General features: G+C 40.3%; 1 protein-coding gene across 1 annotated transcript in view; it reads left to right on the forward strand.

Annotated features, from left to right (window-relative positions):
• The window catches only part of LOC121295566 (WD repeat-containing protein 44-like), a 71,028-nt gene that overhangs the window by 24,401 nt on the left and 28,977 nt on the right, over nucleotides 1-17,650 (forward strand). Inside the window, exons 3-10 of the mRNA XM_041220349.1 lie at nucleotides 6,682-6,762; nucleotides 8,817-9,435; nucleotides 9,736-9,866; nucleotides 10,374-10,478; nucleotides 10,649-10,785; nucleotides 13,544-13,621; nucleotides 13,838-13,944; nucleotides 15,078-15,229. Coding sequence (XP_041076283.1) covers nucleotides 6,682-6,762; nucleotides 8,817-9,435; nucleotides 9,736-9,866; nucleotides 10,374-10,478; nucleotides 10,649-10,785; nucleotides 13,544-13,621; nucleotides 13,838-13,944; nucleotides 15,078-15,229 — 1,410 coding nt within the window. The remainder of the gene's footprint in view (nucleotides 1-6,681; nucleotides 6,763-8,816; nucleotides 9,436-9,735; nucleotides 9,867-10,373; nucleotides 10,479-10,648; nucleotides 10,786-13,543; nucleotides 13,622-13,837; nucleotides 13,945-15,077; nucleotides 15,230-17,650) is intronic.

Consider the following 17,650-nt stretch of genomic DNA (forward strand, 5'->3'; position numbering starts at 1 on the left):
GCATATAGTCAGGTGTATGATTAAACAATTATACCAAACAGGTGCTAATGATCATCAATTCAATATTTAGGTTGAAACACAATCATTAACTGAAACAGAAACAGCTGTGTAGGATGAATAAAACTGGATGAGGAACAGCCAAACTTAGCTAACAAGGTGAGGTTGCTGAAGACAGTTTACTGTCAAAAGTCATACACCATGGCAAGACTGAGCACAGCAACAAGACACAAGGTAGTTATACTGCATCAGCAAGTTTTCTCCCAGGCAGAAATTTCAAGGCAGACGGGTTTCCAGATGTGCTGTCCAAGCTCTTTTGAAGCAGCACAAAGAAACGGGCAACGTTGAGGACCATAGACGCAGTGGTCGACCAAGGAAACTTACTGCAGCAGATGAAAGACACATCATGCTTACTTCCCTTCACAATCAGAAGATGTCCAGCAGTGCCATCAGCTCAGAATTGGCAGAAAACAATGGGACCCTGGTACACCCATCTACTGTCTGGAGAAGTCTGGTCAGAAGTGACCTTCATAGAAGACTTGCGGCCAAAAAGCCATACCTCTGATGTGAAAACAAGGCCAAGCGACTCAACTATGCACGAAAACACAGGAACAGGGGTGCAGAAAAATGGCAGCAGGTGCTCTGGAATGATGAGTCAAAATTTTTTCGAAATATTTGGCTGTAGCAGAAGGCAGTTTGTTCGCCGAAGGGCTGGAGAGCGGTACACGAATGAGTGTCTGCAGGCAACAGTGAAGCATGGTGGAGGTTCCTTGCAAGTTTGGGGCTGCATTTCTGCAAATGGAGTTGGGGATTTGGTCAGAATTAATGGTCTCCTCAATGCAGAGAAGTACGGGCAGATACTTATCTATCATGCAATATCCCCATCAGGGAGGCATCTGATTGGCCCCAAACATACAGCAAAAGTCATTAAGAACTATCTTCAGCATAAAGAAGAACAATAAGTCCTGGAAGTGATGGTATGGCCCCCACAGAGCCCTGATCTCAACATCATCGAGTCTGTCTGGGATTACATGAAGAGAGAGAAGCAACTGAGGCTGCCTAAATTCACAGAACAGCTGTGGTTAGTTCTCCAAGATGTTTGGGCCAATCTACCTGCAAGTTCCTTCAAAAACTGTGTGCAAGTGTACCTAGAAGAATTGATGCTGTTTTGAAGGCAAACGGTGGTCACGCCAAATATTGATTTGATGTAAATTTTTCTTCTGTTCACTCACTTTGCATGTTGTTAATTGATAAATATAAACTATTAACATGTCTATTTTTGAAAGCATTCTTACTTTACAGCATTTTTTTACACCTGCCTAAAACTTTTGCACAGTACTGTATAAAAAAAAAAAGATGGCCGCCAGGTGTACGTTTACATCCGAAATTTAAAACCGCCTCTGTTGACAAACGATTTACTTGACTAACTCGAAATTTCACAAGCATCATCCTTTACACTGTAGAAATACAACTGACTTTTAAGAAACTGGTGTTAAACTGAAATGGCCGTGTGACGCATTTCTTCTTGAAACCTCCTAAAATGTTCTTCTTTGGCACCGTTGAAGTGATTGATCTGACACTTGGCAGATATTATCACCATCCAAACCTGCTTGCAAAGTAGAAGCTGCTGTGATACAATTCAGTAGTAAAATGGCTGCCGCAAATTTCACCGAAACGCACCCTTAACAGCAGACTGCTTTTATTTGAAAACTGCCTGACCAACAGACTTCAAACTTGATAGTCATCGTTCCGGTGTGAACGGAATACAAATATGTTAAGGGTTATGTTTCGTGAAACAATATAGCTGCCACTCCTACATTTTATTTTTATATTTAAAACTGCTTCAGTTTAAAAATGGTTCACTTGATTAACTCAAAATTAAAATTTGTCGGTAAAATTTACATTTTCAAAAATGGCATTTGTGCATTAAACAGTGGTTTTACTTTTTGCCACCTGGTGTATTTTTGGAAAAAAAAAAAACTTTCAAAATCTTCTGTGGAACTGTTGAAATTTTATACTTGGCATATTGAGAACTAAACACGCTTAGATGGGTACTGATACTGGGGCTTGTGAGCCGTAAAACTGCCTGGCAGTTCTAGTTATTATTATTATTATTATTCTTCCGCCAAAAGTTTGTCGCAGAGTCATGAAAACGCATACATAAGTAGATGCCTATGTGTGGACAACCAGTCTGGTGTCCCTGAGTGGAAAAACTTCACAGTTTGGCCACTAGGCTGGATCTTGTGAAAATATTGGACAATTTTTCAAAAAAAATTTTTGTCGACAAAAACAACTTTAGATTGAGATCTGACAATGTCAGCAGATAGTGCACGAATGGCCTATTAAAAAAAAAAAAAAAAACGTTGAAAGAAAATCAATTGGACGGTTGGATTTGCACAAAATATTCAAAGATTTTGTCCTCTGCTATGGTGCCTATAGCTCCTCAGCTGTATCTAACACAGATCAGTGCACTTAAACTCCAGCGTAAGATTATGATACAACTTAAGTAGCCCATTAACTAATTATAGGAAATGTAGCGAGCTGTATCGGCGATTATTTGTGATGATTGAACCATGTTTTCTTTGGAAGCCTTTATAGTTGCTAGCAACTCTAGTGTTATTGTTATACAAGTGGTTGCTGCACATCGTAGCCTACGTAAGCACCGGTATTCATTTTAGCAAAGGTTCGTTTGCACTTTAATTTCATTCAGTTTAGAGGCGTGTTTGAAATTATTTTAATAATTTTTTTCAACATCGTCCAATCCTGTGTGTTTTGCTGTGGCACACACAAAAAAGACTGTACAGCTTTTTTTAAAACGATGCAGCTCGAGGCAGCATGGATAATATCATTCCAACCATCGGGGACCACTGACTGAGACCAAAAATTGGGTTGCAGTCAGAAATATAAACCATCCTTTAGCTGTGATAACTTTGGTTTACAGCAACCAGTTCAACTATTGGAAAAACTACAAGTGAAGCAAAGCAGCAAAAACATTTATACAAAGGGATCGCCATAACTCTAAGCAGGTCTACTAGTTTACAGTTTGTGTTTTAAACTAGTGGGATTGTTCCTGAAAAAGCCTACAGCATGTTCCAGAACTGGAATATTCTACTGCAGTTACCATCTCGTGTGTGTGTGTGTGTCTGTACTTTTTGGTGCTGCAAAAAAATACAGTATGTTTAAAAGGATGGTGTGGTATGTATGGCAAGCTGAATTATCATTTAGAGATATCTCAAATTCACTTAGAGATATCTCTGAATATTGAAAGATATCTCTAAATAATTAAGATATCTGAAATACATTGAGCTATTGATTTACATATATCTCTAAATGGAGCTTTAAATGAGATATCTAAAATGCATTTTGAGATGTATTGAAAACAGTATTTTTAGTTCCTAACCCCCACAGAGCCAGAGATACGCCATGTCAAAAATGTCCAAAAAACGTCCATTCTCGGGGTCATATCTTCATGATCTTGGGGCCAAGAACCCGGGTTGAACTTCTAGGGTCATGTCTGGGGGCCCTCTTTCACAGGGAGTCACCCATTTTCAAATGCTACATTTTCAACAAATTTTCACATTTTCAGCATAATGGCGTGTCAAGGTTGGATTTTCAGTAGCTTTTGAGCTCGTTTGCAAGACAAGTCTAAATTGGGGTCCTTTCCAGCCAGGGACACATTGCTTGGAGGGATCGACAGGGGCCGAATACCGAATTTCAAGTCTCGGGAACCCCCAGAACCCTGAAAAGTGTCTATGGCAAATCCCATTCAAAAACAGTCACGTTTTATGAACATAAATGTTTCGGGCTAATGTTCGCCATTTGGCGGTGGGGTGTCTTTTCTTAAGCGAAGACTCTTGTGCATGGAAAGAGTGCCCTTCTGAGTTTGTTAGCCCAGGGGTCATGGAGATAATGGTACGATAAGAGACCACCCCCTCCCTATGGCAAATCCCATTATAAAAACACCATCGAGTGAGGCTCGGCAAATGGCGGTCGTGGATCTTATGAACTCGAAGGAACTCATTTTCTTTAGCTAAGACGGTTTGGTACAATTGGTACACCTGTAGGACTTACAGAAAATGAATCCATAAGCACAAGTGTCTGGCTCATTTGGTTCCCATGGAGCAGCTTGTCTTAGATGGACGAAAATGCACTCTTGCGCTATACTTGTAAATAGCAGCTTTATAAAATGTTTTTCAGCAACAGAAGGGTTAAGAACTCAATTTAAATGGATATGGTATCAGAAAGGTAGTCTGTAACTGGTCCTAGTGTTTCTGGATTGATTCCTGCAAAGACTGAATTATAAGAAGAAAAAAGATTCACAAACAGCATTGTGCATTATACAGCATATCTGTAGGATATGCAGATAATAAATCCAGAAGCACAAGTATCTAGCTGGTTGGTTCCCATTTCACAGCTTGTCTTAGACAGTTGCAAATCACTATATTGCAGTGTACTTGAAAACCTCCCTTTTTAAAGTGTTTTTCAGCCATAGAAGGATGTAGGAACTCGCAGGATGTAGTGTCAGACTGGTAGTAGAGTCACAAGTCACAAAGTCATCGCCCTGATGCGGTGTCAGTCGTGAATTGAAGGAGACGTGATTGAACTAGCTATTGCAGTGGACGTGACTAAGGGTATAACAGGAGATGTGAAAATGTAATCTGTTCCTTCGTTATAGTTATTGAAAGGACCCATTTGGGAAACGGAAGTAATTAATTACCGTGAGTGTTAATTTTGTTTGCTTCTGTCTGTTCAAGACTGAACAGATTCAGTTCTTTTAGCCTGTCTGCATATGACATGCCTTTTAAGCCTGGAATAATTCTGGTCGCTCTTCTTTGCACTAGAGCATCAATATCTTTTTTATAGCGAGGTGACCAGAACTGAACACAATATTCAAGATGAGGTCTTTCTAGTGCATTGCACAGTTTTAACATTACTTCCCTTGATTTATCAACACTTTTCACAATGTATCCGAGCATCTTGTTAGCCTTTTTTATATCTTCCCCACATTGTCTAGATGAAGACATTTCTGAGTCAACAAAAACTCCTAGGTCTTTTTCATAGATTCCTTCTCCAATTTCAGTATCTCCCATATGATATTTCTAATGTACATTTTTATTTCCTGCGTGCAGTACCTTACACTTTTCTCTATTAAGTGTCATTTGCCATGTGTCTGCCCAGTTTTGAATCTTGTCTAGATCATTTTGAATGACCTTTGCTGCTGCAACAGTGTTTGCCACTCCTCCTACTTTTGTGTCGTCTGCAAATTTAAAAAGTTTGCTTACTATACCAGAATCTAAATCATTAATGTAGATTAAGCATAGCAGAGGACCTAATACTGATCCCTGTGGTACACCACTGGTTACCACACTCCATTCTGAGGATTTTCCTCTAATCAGTACTTTCTGTTTTCTACATGTTAACCACTCCCTAATCCATGTACATGTGTTTCCTTGAATTCCAACTGCGTTCAGTTTGAGAATTAATCTTTTGTGCGGGACTTTGTCAAAAGCTTTCTGGAAATCTAAATAAACCATGTCATATGCTTTGCAATTATCCATTATCGATGTTGCATCCTCAAAAAAATCAAGCAAGTTAGTTAGACACGATCTCCCTTTCCTAAAACCATGTTGACTGTCTCCCAGGACCCTGTTACCATATAGGTAATTTTCCATTTTGGATCTTATTATAGTTTCCATAAGTTTGCATATAATAGAAGTCAGGCTTACTGGTCTGTAGTTACCTGGTTCAGTTTTGTTTCCCTTTTTGTGGATCGGTATTACGTTTGCAATTTTCCAGTCTGTTGGTACCACCCCTGTGTCAAGAGACTGCTGCATGATCTTGGTTAGCGGTTTGTAAATTACTTCTTTCATTTCTTTGAGTACTACTGGGAGGATCTCATCCGGCCCAGGGGATTTGTTTATTTTAAGAGCTCTAGTCTCTTCTGCCTCAGTTATGCTAAAGTTATTTAAAACTGGATAGGAACTGGATGACATGTGGGGCATGTTGTCCGTATCTTCCTTTGTAAAAACTTGTGAAAAGTAATCATTTAATATATTTGCTTTTTTTTTTCTTCATCTACGATTTTGCCATTTGTATCTCTTAAACATTTAACCTCCTCTTTGAATGTTCTCTTGCTGTTGTAATATTGGAAAAACATTTTGGAATTGGTTTTAGCCCCCTTAGCAATGTTCATTTTTATTTCTCTCTTGGCCTTTCTAACTTCCTTTTTGACTTGCATTTGCAGTTCTGTGTACTCTTTCTCTGTACTTTCTTTTTGGTCCTTTTTTAATGCTCTGTAAAGTGCCTTTTTTCGCTGAATATTTTTTTTAATTGATCTATTAAACCATTTTGGCCATTTAGTTTTACATTTAGATTAGATTTGTCTGCTTTAGGGATGTTATTCTCTGGGTTTTGATGTTTTGATGCTGATGCTGATGTTCTAATTAAAATGTATCCATATCTGGTATTTATTGTGTGTTTCCAATGATTTTTCCTCTGCTTTGTAATGTCCTGTTGAAATGGATCTATTACATCATACGTGGAGGACCCCTTGAAACTTCCTCAGGTCCCCTAAAGGGCCGTATGCCCCCCAGTTTCGAACCCCTGCTTCATTGCAAATGATAGTGCTATAATGTTTGTAGTGTATGTTCTCCCTAATGAGGCTGTTTGCTGTTGATTTAATAGGAACCCCCAGCAGCGAGCAGTGCTCAGGATGCAGGACAGGTGTCTGCGGTGCAGGAACTGAACCCAGAGGATCCCATTGAGGTCTGTTGCTGAACTCTTGCTGGCTGTTTAAATTGTTCCAATGAAATGTGCATTTGATCTGTGTGCCTGTAGTGAAACTGCTGTATGTGTAGTTAATGTAATGTTATGACACAGTATGTACAATACTGTTTAACATGTAGAAAACAGAAAGTACTGATTAGAGGAGAAACCTCAGAATGGAGTGTGGTAACCAGTGGAGTACAACAAGGATCAGTATTAGGTAGTCTGCTATTCCTAATCTACAGTAATGATTTAGATTCTGGTATAGTACACAAACTTGTTAAGTTCGCAGACGATACAAAAATAGGAGGAGTGGCAAACACTGTTGCTGCAGCAAAGGTCGTTCAAAATGATCTAACAAGATTCAGAACTGGGCAGACACATGACAAATGACTTTTAATAGAGAAAAGTGTAAGGTACTGCACGCAGGCAGTAAAAATGTGCATTATAAATATCATATGGGAGATATTGAAATTGGAGAAGGAATCTATGAAAAAGACCTAGGAGTTTTTGTTGACTCAGAAATGTCTTCATCTAGACAATTTGGGGAAGCTATAAAAAAAGACCAACAAGATGCTCGGATACATTGTGAAAAGTGTTGAATTTAAATCAAGGGAAGTAATGTTAAAACTTTACAATGCATTAGTAAGACCTTATCTTGAATATTGTGTTCAGTTCTGGTCACCTCGCTACAAAAAGGATATTGCTGCTGTAGAAAGAGTGCAAAGAAGAGTTATTCTGGGTTTAAAAGGTATGTCATATGCAGACAGTCTAAAATAATTGAATCTATTCAGTCCTGAACAAAGAAGACTATGCGGTGACCTGATTCGAGCATTCAAAATACTAAAAGGTATTGACAATTTCGACCCAAGGGACTTTTTTGACCAGAAAAAAGAAACAAGGATCAGGGGTCACAAATGGAGATTAGACAAAGGGGGATTCGGAACAGAAAATAGGAGACACTTTTTACACAGAGAATTGTGAGGGTCTGGAATCAACTCCCCAGTAATGTTGTTGATGCTGACACCCTGGGATCCTTCAAGAAGCTGCTTGATGAGATTCTGGGATCAATAAGCTACTAACAACCAAACGAGCAAGATGGGCCGAATGGCCTCCTCTCGTTTGTAAACATTTTTATGTTTTTTTTGTGTTTTCTAAAAACTCCACTATGTTATGTTTACCTGGAAGTAGTTTTCTTTATTATTACTGATTAATTGTTTAATGGAGCTATGTAATTCATAGTAATTGTTGAGCTGTTAGGACTTTAGTTTGTTGCATCTACTTTTGTCCTTGTCCTGAACAATTATAAAGCAATTATACATGAATTAGTACAATGGTATCTCTGTTGGCCACTGTGCAAGTAGAATAAATCTAACAATAAAATGAAAAGGCAATGAATAGGTATTACTGGTGCCACAGGGACCAAATTCAGCGTTAAAGTCCCTTTTGAAGATAAGCAATAACAGAAATATTTGCACTGTTGCCAAGATTCTTTTCATTGAGTGTCTGTCTGTCTGTTTGTTTGTTGTCTTGCTCTGAGCACTGCTATAAAGGAGTTTGCTAACCTTTTTTAAATTCTATTTATTACCTGTTCAGTCCTGTAGCAGCACTCCCTGTGTATCCCCCAGTTGTGGTAAATAATTTAACTTCCAGTGTCTGCTATTGAGCGAGGTTGCATGTGCACTCTTGCCTTGACCACATTCCTATTAGATGCTTTTGCATTCCAGCTTGGTGGTGGGGGGTGGGGGGGTTGTGCGTTCCTCATCCTGATGTTGGAGGGGGTAGCATTGGTAGAATGCAGCAACACATGGAAATATGCAAAGTACGTACCTCAATAGTTTCTAATACCTACATTTACAGTATCCCATTAAATATTCATCCTGCTTGTAAGTATCCTGTGTGTGAGAGTGCAGTATTTAACATGTTTTTGTACAAACACTATCTGGTATCTCTTGAACTATCATCACCTCATTCAAAATAAATTGTTGCCTTATTTGAACACAGGCACTGAAACTCATCAGGCTCTACTTACAATACTGTGTTTGTCTTGACAGATTATTGACAGCATTATTGAGGAAAGCCAGAAGGAGATTGATCCGGAAAACGCACTTCTGACAGCAATTCAGAAAGAACCTGTCGATCAGATTCCAGGACCTTCATTAGTGGCAGCAGAGCTACTGCACAAGCTCCCTGAACCGCTAGCGACAGAAAAGCAAAGGCGTGAAAGGAGCGAGGACTCTGTAGAACAGAACATCTTGGGTGACCAGACAGAGAAGCAGGGCCAGGGTGTTCCCCAGACCTCTGCCAAGGCTCCGGATGCGATCAGGTCACTGGATCTCACCAGTGCATTTGTGAAGGAGGTCACTGAGAACTCGAGCGTGCCTGTGCAACAGGGAACAACAGAGGAGTCAAAGGAACAAAAGAAAGCTGACATTTTAGAACATGTGACGGTGGATGATTTTGAAGACACATCACCACCTGCCAAACCCCCACGCCAGTTAACATTGGAGCCTGATATTGTAGCTAGCACCAAGAGGCCCGGCCCAGTGAGACCCCCCCCTCCAGCAGGGGTCGCCCCACCAAGACCCCCTCCGCCTGCTCGACCTGCCCCTCCCCCACGTAAAAAAAAGAGTGACCTCGAAGTGGAGTCCCAGCGGCCGTCTACACTGGAAGGTGGGGACAGTATCTCTTACTGTGCTCCCTTTGTACTCATTTGTTTAAAACTAGTACACGAAACACAGGTTTCTTTCAAACTATACCTGTATAGTGAAGGGAAAACCGGTTTATGCAGTTATTTTTTTAGATACAACCACTTTAAATTGCTCCCCATTACTGGTAATTAGTAGTTTCCTGGAGATCTGTCGTACAACTATTTGAAATACAAATTCACAATTGCTATGATGTTCTTTCATGAACCATGTTTGTGCCTATTTTGTGTTTTATTTGCCTTTTTTAAATTTATTTTTGGTGTAGTGCCATCAGACACAGTTAAATCCATTGGTCTTGTGTCTCCCAACACTGCCGTTGAATGTATCACCAAAGATCTGCAGCATTCTTTGGATCTGGCCAGCGCAACCAGTGGGGACAAAGTGGTCACAGCTCAGGTTAGTCGGAATTCTGATTTAAAAGGGCTCTCAGAGACTCATTCATTGTTTAGAATGCATTAATTTAAATGTTAACCAACTGTTAAACAATTAGAATGTTATCGTAAACATGCAGGCCAAATTTAGGTATTAGCCTTAGTGTTTACATAGTAGTAAGTATACAGTGTCAGTTAATTTAATTCCTGTTTCATCTTAGTTATTTCCATATGTTGTACTATTAAATGCACCTGACATACAATCTTGTGCACAAAGGCCTGTTGCAGTCATTCATAAAATAGTGATAGAGGGATTTTATGATGGCTTTTCTGATTGGTTACACCATCTCAGTACATATGTTAAAATTTCAATTTTGAATGTGTAAATCCTAAAGTTTAAATGTTTAGGAAATTAATCATAAACTGACAGTCCTAGAAGGGAGGCAGTCTGGCTCTTTACACACGCTGAAATGAGAGACTCCTACATCTAAATACCCATGCAATTTACAAAACTGCATCTCCCATATTGCAGGAGAATGGCAAGGCAGCTGATGGACAGTCCTCCACCACCGATGGGAGTGCAGCTTCAGGACCACAAAGACCCAGATCCAACTCTGGACGTGAGCTCACTGACGAGGTAACCTAATTGTAAACCTCTTAGATTATCGAAACTAGAAGAAAGTCCACTAGAAATTTTGGCTAATGCCTTCCATTATTTCCAACAGTATTATCCCTGTATACTGTATAAAGGATGAGACACATTGGCAAGCTCCTGTAAAAACTTTTGGTTTTTACTTTTTTCACCAGGAAATTTTGGCAAGTGTGATGATCAAAAACCTGGACACCGGGGAAGAGATCCCGCTCAGCTTAGCAGAAGAAAAGCTGCCCACAGGAATCAATCCGCTGACATTGCACATCATGAGGAGAACAAAGGAATATGTGACGTAAGAGTCTGAGTCCTCCTGCTCGTGTCACATGCTCCTTGCTTGTTTAGAGAGTCCGAGTCCTCCTGCTTGTGTCACATGCTCCTTGCTTGTTTGAGAGAGTCCAAGTCCTCCTGCTCGTGTCACATTCTGTTTGCTTGTTTGAGAGTCAGAGTCCAAAGGGTCATGTCACCCGGAGGGGTGAGGGCTTAGGTTGGCTAGGGTGTCCTCAGCTCACTGCGCACCAACGACCCCTGTAGTCTGGCCGGGCACCTGCGGGCTTGCCTGCAATTGGCTACTCTAAAATTGAGAGAAAATGATAAAAAAAATCAATTGCCGACTACTAAATTTAAAAAATGTATTTGAATGCAGACTACTACCCCCCCCCCCCCCAAACTTTTGAAAGTCATAATTACTGTGTGTGGCCATGAACTAGCTGATCTGTGGGGACTGGTGCACAGGAACAGCGTCTCTAGACTAAATCCTGTTGTGGTTAGCAGAAGGTGATGTGTTGAGAGAGTGTCTGGAATGAGTTATAGGTAGGGGTCTACCTAAATCGCGATTTTGCAGAAATTGTGAAATTGAGGGGTCACCGTGAAATTCACCTCTTTTAGGGGACAATGCATATGGACAAGTACGGAGAAAAAAAAAAGAAACCTAATTTAAATTAACAACTGCACATCGCAAGGAGACGCAACTACGCATCTTCTGTTATTTCTACGCTGTCCTGTGTGCGTTGCACGTAAGCAAAAAACAAATAAACAAACGTCCACAAATAACATTTACATAAAAAAAAAAAAAATAATCTCCAAAAGCAGTTAACGTTGTTGTTTACTATTCAAATGAGAACAAAGTTTTAATCCGCCTATCAGTGCGTCTGTACTGATTTTCTGTGACCTGTAATGTGCAGTACGGGGTGGGACAAAGTTGCAGCATTGTTTTCTTTAGGTTGCTAAAATCTAGTTTTCAGCACTGGAGGTAAAATAGTAGAAATGGACGACAAAAAAGCTAAGTATATTTCGGCTAATGATCGTTTCAAGATATTTCCCAAAGAAACTGTACATGCAGATTGAGGTTATTATTTAGCATATCAATGTGTCTGAAAAAAAATACGATCGATTGCTGTTTAGCTTCAGAATCACACATTAAACAAAAGCTACTACAGAGGCTGCTGAACAGAATGTAAAATAAACAACTTTCAGAAACCAAACTGGAAAGTCAGCCCAGACAAAAAGTATTCCTGTCTGCAAGTTAAATCATTACTAAAACAATCTAGCACTGCCACCTCACTTCAACCTGCTGATTACTTTTTTCGCAGTTGGAATATTTTAGACTCGAATAGCTACGTTTTCTTTGTTTTGACTCGGTACAGTACTAATAAAATAAATTATTGGATGGGACAAATAACACAACAAACGTGCTTTATTAAAGCATGCCAGATGCCCTTTGGTAACCGAATTTTGGGGCCGTTTCTAATCGAGTTCCACGTCTGTATAACTTGGCAAAGCTTTGCCTTAACACCAATTCAGTGGATGCAGAATGTGCAATGTTAACAAATGACAGCACACTGTTTTAGTAAGGAAGCAAGTACCACTATTTTTTTGGGCTTTATAATGTTCTGAAATACTGTCTGCTTGGGTTTATTTAATGTTTAAACAGGTCCTCGAAATGTCCGTGAAATCCTAATTTTATTCCGCAACCTACCCGTGAAAAATACGTAAATTTACCGCGATTTAAGTAGACCCCTAGTTATAGGGATCTAGACACAATGGAACTGGATGACCAAGTTCGGGAAAAACATCTTTCAATAATAGCATTGCCATCAGTGTAATCCAACTGGAAAAGCAAAATGTGCATTTGTAAATATTCTCAGCAGACATGCAGAGCTGGAATCAGAAGATTGCTGTCCTCACTTGCCTGTGGTTATTGCTTTGCCTCCTTAGTTAGAAAAAGCAGGCTGGGCATCAAAAACTACTGGTTAAACAAATAATGGTATTAGTACTTTAATCCATCTGCTCCTGTCTTGAGGCTGTAAGTTCTGTATTATCATGCAATGCAGTAGAGGGATGGAAATAAGACTCGTATTGCATAACAGTTTTACCCTTTCAAGGTTAATATGTACTAGATTAGCCCCAGTGGATATGTAATAAGCTCAGTGTACTGAATATACCTACTGTCACCTTTTGGCTCGCCACACAGGCTCTTACGGGTTCTTCTCCCTTCTAAGTCACGACCCAACACACAGGATTGAACTGAAACAGTGCTCACATGCATTTTTAATAAACATGAAATAGACACAAAACAAACACCTAGCTCCTATTTGGAGCACTAACTAAACATTCACCAGGAACCTAACTACTATCCCGGACAGCTAAGCTGTTTACCGGTACCCAAAACAACAAACTTTCACAGGTTTTACACAATACCTTACTTTGAATATGACTGCTCTCACACACACAGTCGGGCTCTTCTCTTAGCAGCAGCCTTGAGCAGACTGGCTGCCTCTCTTAAATACCCTTCACCTGGCTCTAATTTACAATTACCACCAGGTGCAGGGGATAACTAAACAATAAAACAATTAAAAACCTTTAGCCCATTCACCCAAACGTGCATTCCCACATGTTTTTAGCAGGGAAGGATTTTAACCCCCTCCCTGCTATCTCACACTACCCTTGGGAATCTGTTTTTACCTGATGCTGTCGTGACGTTCCTCTTGCGTGCATAAAAATCGCACTCTGGCTGAACAACGGCTGAATGTTTTTTTTTTTCTTCTTCACAGTAACGATGCAGCACAGTCAGATGATGAAGATAAGTCACAGTCAGCTGACACTGATGGGGGAAAACTAAAACAGAAAACGTAAGAATTTCAATATTATTGTTTTTGAAGGTACAATAGGGACATATAGCTACAACTGACCCATAATGCTGAACCCTTGCTACTCATAACATTGCCAAACATATTTTAATGTGGTTCATAGCTTGTCATAGTTTTATATTACTTAACACTGTTCTGTTTTTTTTTTTTTTTTTTTTTTAGCAAAAACCTGAACTGTTTATTTTTTTCCAATTCTAGTACACAGTTTAAGAAGTTTTTGGGTAAATCTGTGAAGAGGGCCAAACATCTTGCTGAAGAGTATGGTGAAAAGGCTGTTAACAAGGTGAAAAGTGTCCGAGATGAAGGTATGAACAGGCAGCACTTTCAGATCATTCCTGCAGTTTGGCTTAAAGACTGAGTAGCAGGGTTCTGAAAAATAAAACATTCCGCACTGTAGCGGATTGAAAAACTACTGCAGCTAAAGGACTCTTTTTAAACCTGAACCTCTTTCACACTGGCACGCCTACCTGGGTCCGGACCTGGGTTTTGGCTACCCAGGTCACAATCCTGTGTAGTGTGAAACCACATACCTGTGTCGTACCCAGGTTAACTTGGGTCCCAGTGACCCATCTCAGGATGTGGGTTGAGACGCTTTGACCCGGGTTGAACAAGGCAAAATGCTTGACGGCCGTTCGTGAGCCGACGCAATAACAAACAGCCACGCCTGCATGAAAGTTTCACTTCCGCAAGGAACATTTCTGCTTATTCTGTTTAGCCATATTTGTGTTGATTGAGACACACCATGAGCCAGATTGATACAGAGATGTAGAAACATTTGCTCTGATCAACATTTCGGCTGACGGTTCAATCCGGAGAAGCTTGGATGGAGGCATCAGTAACAAGCTGCTTCCAGGGCATTGATATGTGCATTGTGCACTTGCGTCATTTACCCAGGTCAACCCTGCTTTATCAAAAGCAGCGTGAAATCGCATACCCGACTTGCATGACACCTGGTCTTGACCCGGGTAGGTTCTGACTCGGGTAGAGTATGCCAGTGTGAAAGGGGTTCATGATATTGAATCAGAATCGGGTGGTATGTGGAGGCTGTCTGCCCTAGTGTCTGTTTGTCACACTGATATTTATCTAGATAAGTGCTTAGTCAATTGGGATGAAACTTCCTCAGGTCATGCATTAGCTGTCTGTGTGGCAAGCTTATGTTTGCACATGTGCATATCGTGGATATGGAAGGTCGTGGTGATACATTCATAATACTGATAGGTCTCATTTTATATTTACACTCATGGCGGAATACTCACGTCACTGAATTGCTGGTTTACTCTCCAGTCTTTCATATTCTGTGGGGCTTCAAGCACTGCTGGTTCCAGAGTGTTTCTCAGTTCACTTGAAACTAAATGATGTGTGCTGAGCATTGCAATGAGTGATCCCACTCTCTGCCCTGCACTCAGCTGAATCAGTGCTGTGTTGTGTTTCTCCACAGTGTTCCACACTGATCAGGATGACCCCTCCTCGAGTGATGATGAGGGAATGCCATACACAAGGCCTGTCAAGTTCAAGGCAGCTCATGGCTTTAAAGGGCCTTTTGACTTTGACCAAATAAAAGTTGTTCAGGATTTAACAGGAGAACACATGGTGAGTGGCGGGACCCAAAGACCCTTGTAATGTAATTTGGAACAGCAAGGCTGCATTAAACAACAGCACAATCCTGAGCAGGACTATATATATATATATATATATATATATATATATATATATATATATCTATATATATAACTATATATATATATATATATATATATGTGTGTGTGTGTGTGTGTGTGTATATATATACACACACACACATACATACATACATACATACATACACACACACACACACACACACACACACAGCTCTGGAAAAAATTAAGAGACCACTGCAAAATGATCAATTTCTCTGGTTTTACTATTTATAGGTATGTGTTTGGGTAAAATGAACATTTTTGTTTTATTCTATAAACTACTGACAACATTTCTCCCAAATTCCAAATAAAAATATTGTCATTTAGAGCATTTATTTGCAGAAAATGACAACTGGTCAAAATAACAAAAAAGATGCATTGTTGTCAGACCTCGAATAAAGCAAAGAAAATAAGTTCATATTCATTTTTAAACAACACAATACTAATGTTTTAGAGTTCAGAAATCAATATTTGGTGGAATAATCCTAATTTTCAATCACAGTTTTCATGCGTCTTGACATGCTGTCCACCAGTCTTTCACATTGATGTTGGGTGACTTTATGCCACTCCTGGCGCAAAAATTCAAGCAGCTCGGCTTTGTTTGATGGCGTGTGACCATCCATCTTCCTCTTGATCACATTGCAGAGGTTTTCAATGGGGTTCAGGTCTGGAGATTGGGCTGGCCATGACAGGGTCTTGATCTGGTGGTCCTCCATCCACACCTTGATTGACCTGGCTGTGTGGCATGGAGCATTGTCCTGCTGGAAAAACCAATCCTCAGAGTTGGGGAACATTGTCAGAGCAGAAGGAAGCAAGTTTTCTTCCAGGACAACCTTGTACTTGTCTTGATTCATGCGTCCTTCACAAAGACGAATCTGCCCGATTCCAGCCTTGCTGAAGCACCCCCAGATCATCACCGATTCTCCGCCACATTTCACATTGGGTGCGAGACACTGTGGCTTGTAGGCCTCTCCAGGTCTCAGTCTAACCATTAGACGACCAGGTGTTGGGCAAAGCTGAAAATTGGACTCATCAGAGAAGATGACCGTACTCCAGTCCTCTGCGGTCCAATCCTTATGGTCTTTTGCAAACCTCAGCCTGGCTGTTCTTTGCTTCTCATTGATGAAGGGCTTTTTTCTAGCTTTGCACGACTTCAGCCCTGCCCCTAGGAGCCTGTTTTGAACCGTCCTCGCCGTGCACTTCACCCCGGCTGCCGTTTGCCATTCTTTTTGTAGGTCTCTTGATGTCATCCTATGGTTGCTGAGTGACATTCGAATGAGTTGGCGGTCATCCCGGTCAGTGGAGAGTCGTTTTTGCCCTCTGCCGGTCTGTAGCTTTGTTGTCCCCAATGTGTGCTGCTTGACCTTGTTCTTATGAACCGCCGTCTTTGAAATTTTAAGGATGGAAGCAACCCGACACTCACTGTATCCCTCTGCCAGTAAAGCCAGAATTGAACCCTTCTTTTCCTCACTCAAAACTTTCCTTTTCAACTCTTTGGGCATGGTCAGTAGTTATTTTTTTATTCCAATTACTTTTGAGGTACTACTAGCACTGTTTTGCCATCCAGCTGGTCCTATTGCAAGAGGATAGTGATGACCACAGGAGTGGTTTTTATACTTTTCCTCGTTAAATAAGATTTGGTTCAGGTGATCCCCTAATCAGTACCTCATTCAGTAGAATGAGGTGTGCCTGTGTTGGAATTCAACAGACACTGGAATGGAATGGCTGCCATACATGTAGAGATGCTGATTTAAGAAAAATTTGCAGTGGTCTCTTAATTTTTTCCAGAGCTGTATACACACGCACACACACGCACACACACACACACACACACACACACACACACACACACACACACACAAAATGTCTATAGAAAGTCTACACCCCCTTTTAAAATGTTCACCTTTTGTTGCCTTATAGCCTGGAATTAAAATGCATATATATATATTATAATATATAGATCTACACATCCTACCCCACAACTTCCAAGTGAAAAAATATTCTAGAAATTAGTAGAACATTAATTAAAAATAAAAACTGAAACAGCTTGGTTGGGTAAGTGTCCACCCCCCTTGTAATAGCAGTCCTAAATTAGCTCTTAACCAATCGCCTTCAAAATCACACACCAAATTAAATGGCCTCCATCTGTGTTAAATTTTACAGATTCACATGATTTCAGGATAAATTCAGCAGTTCCTGTAGGTTCCCTCTGCTGGGTAATGCATTTCAAAGCAAAGACTTAACCATGAGCACCATGGCGCTTTCAAAAGAATTCCGGGACAAAGTTGTTGAAAGGCACAGAACAGGGGATGGGTATAAAAAAAAATGTGAA

This window comes from Polyodon spathula, chromosome 20 (genome assembly GCF_017654505.1).
Source record: "Polyodon spathula isolate WHYD16114869_AA chromosome 20, ASM1765450v1, whole genome shotgun sequence".
In the NCBI taxonomy this organism is placed as follows: Eukaryota; Metazoa; Chordata; class Actinopteri; order Acipenseriformes; family Polyodontidae; genus Polyodon; species Polyodon spathula.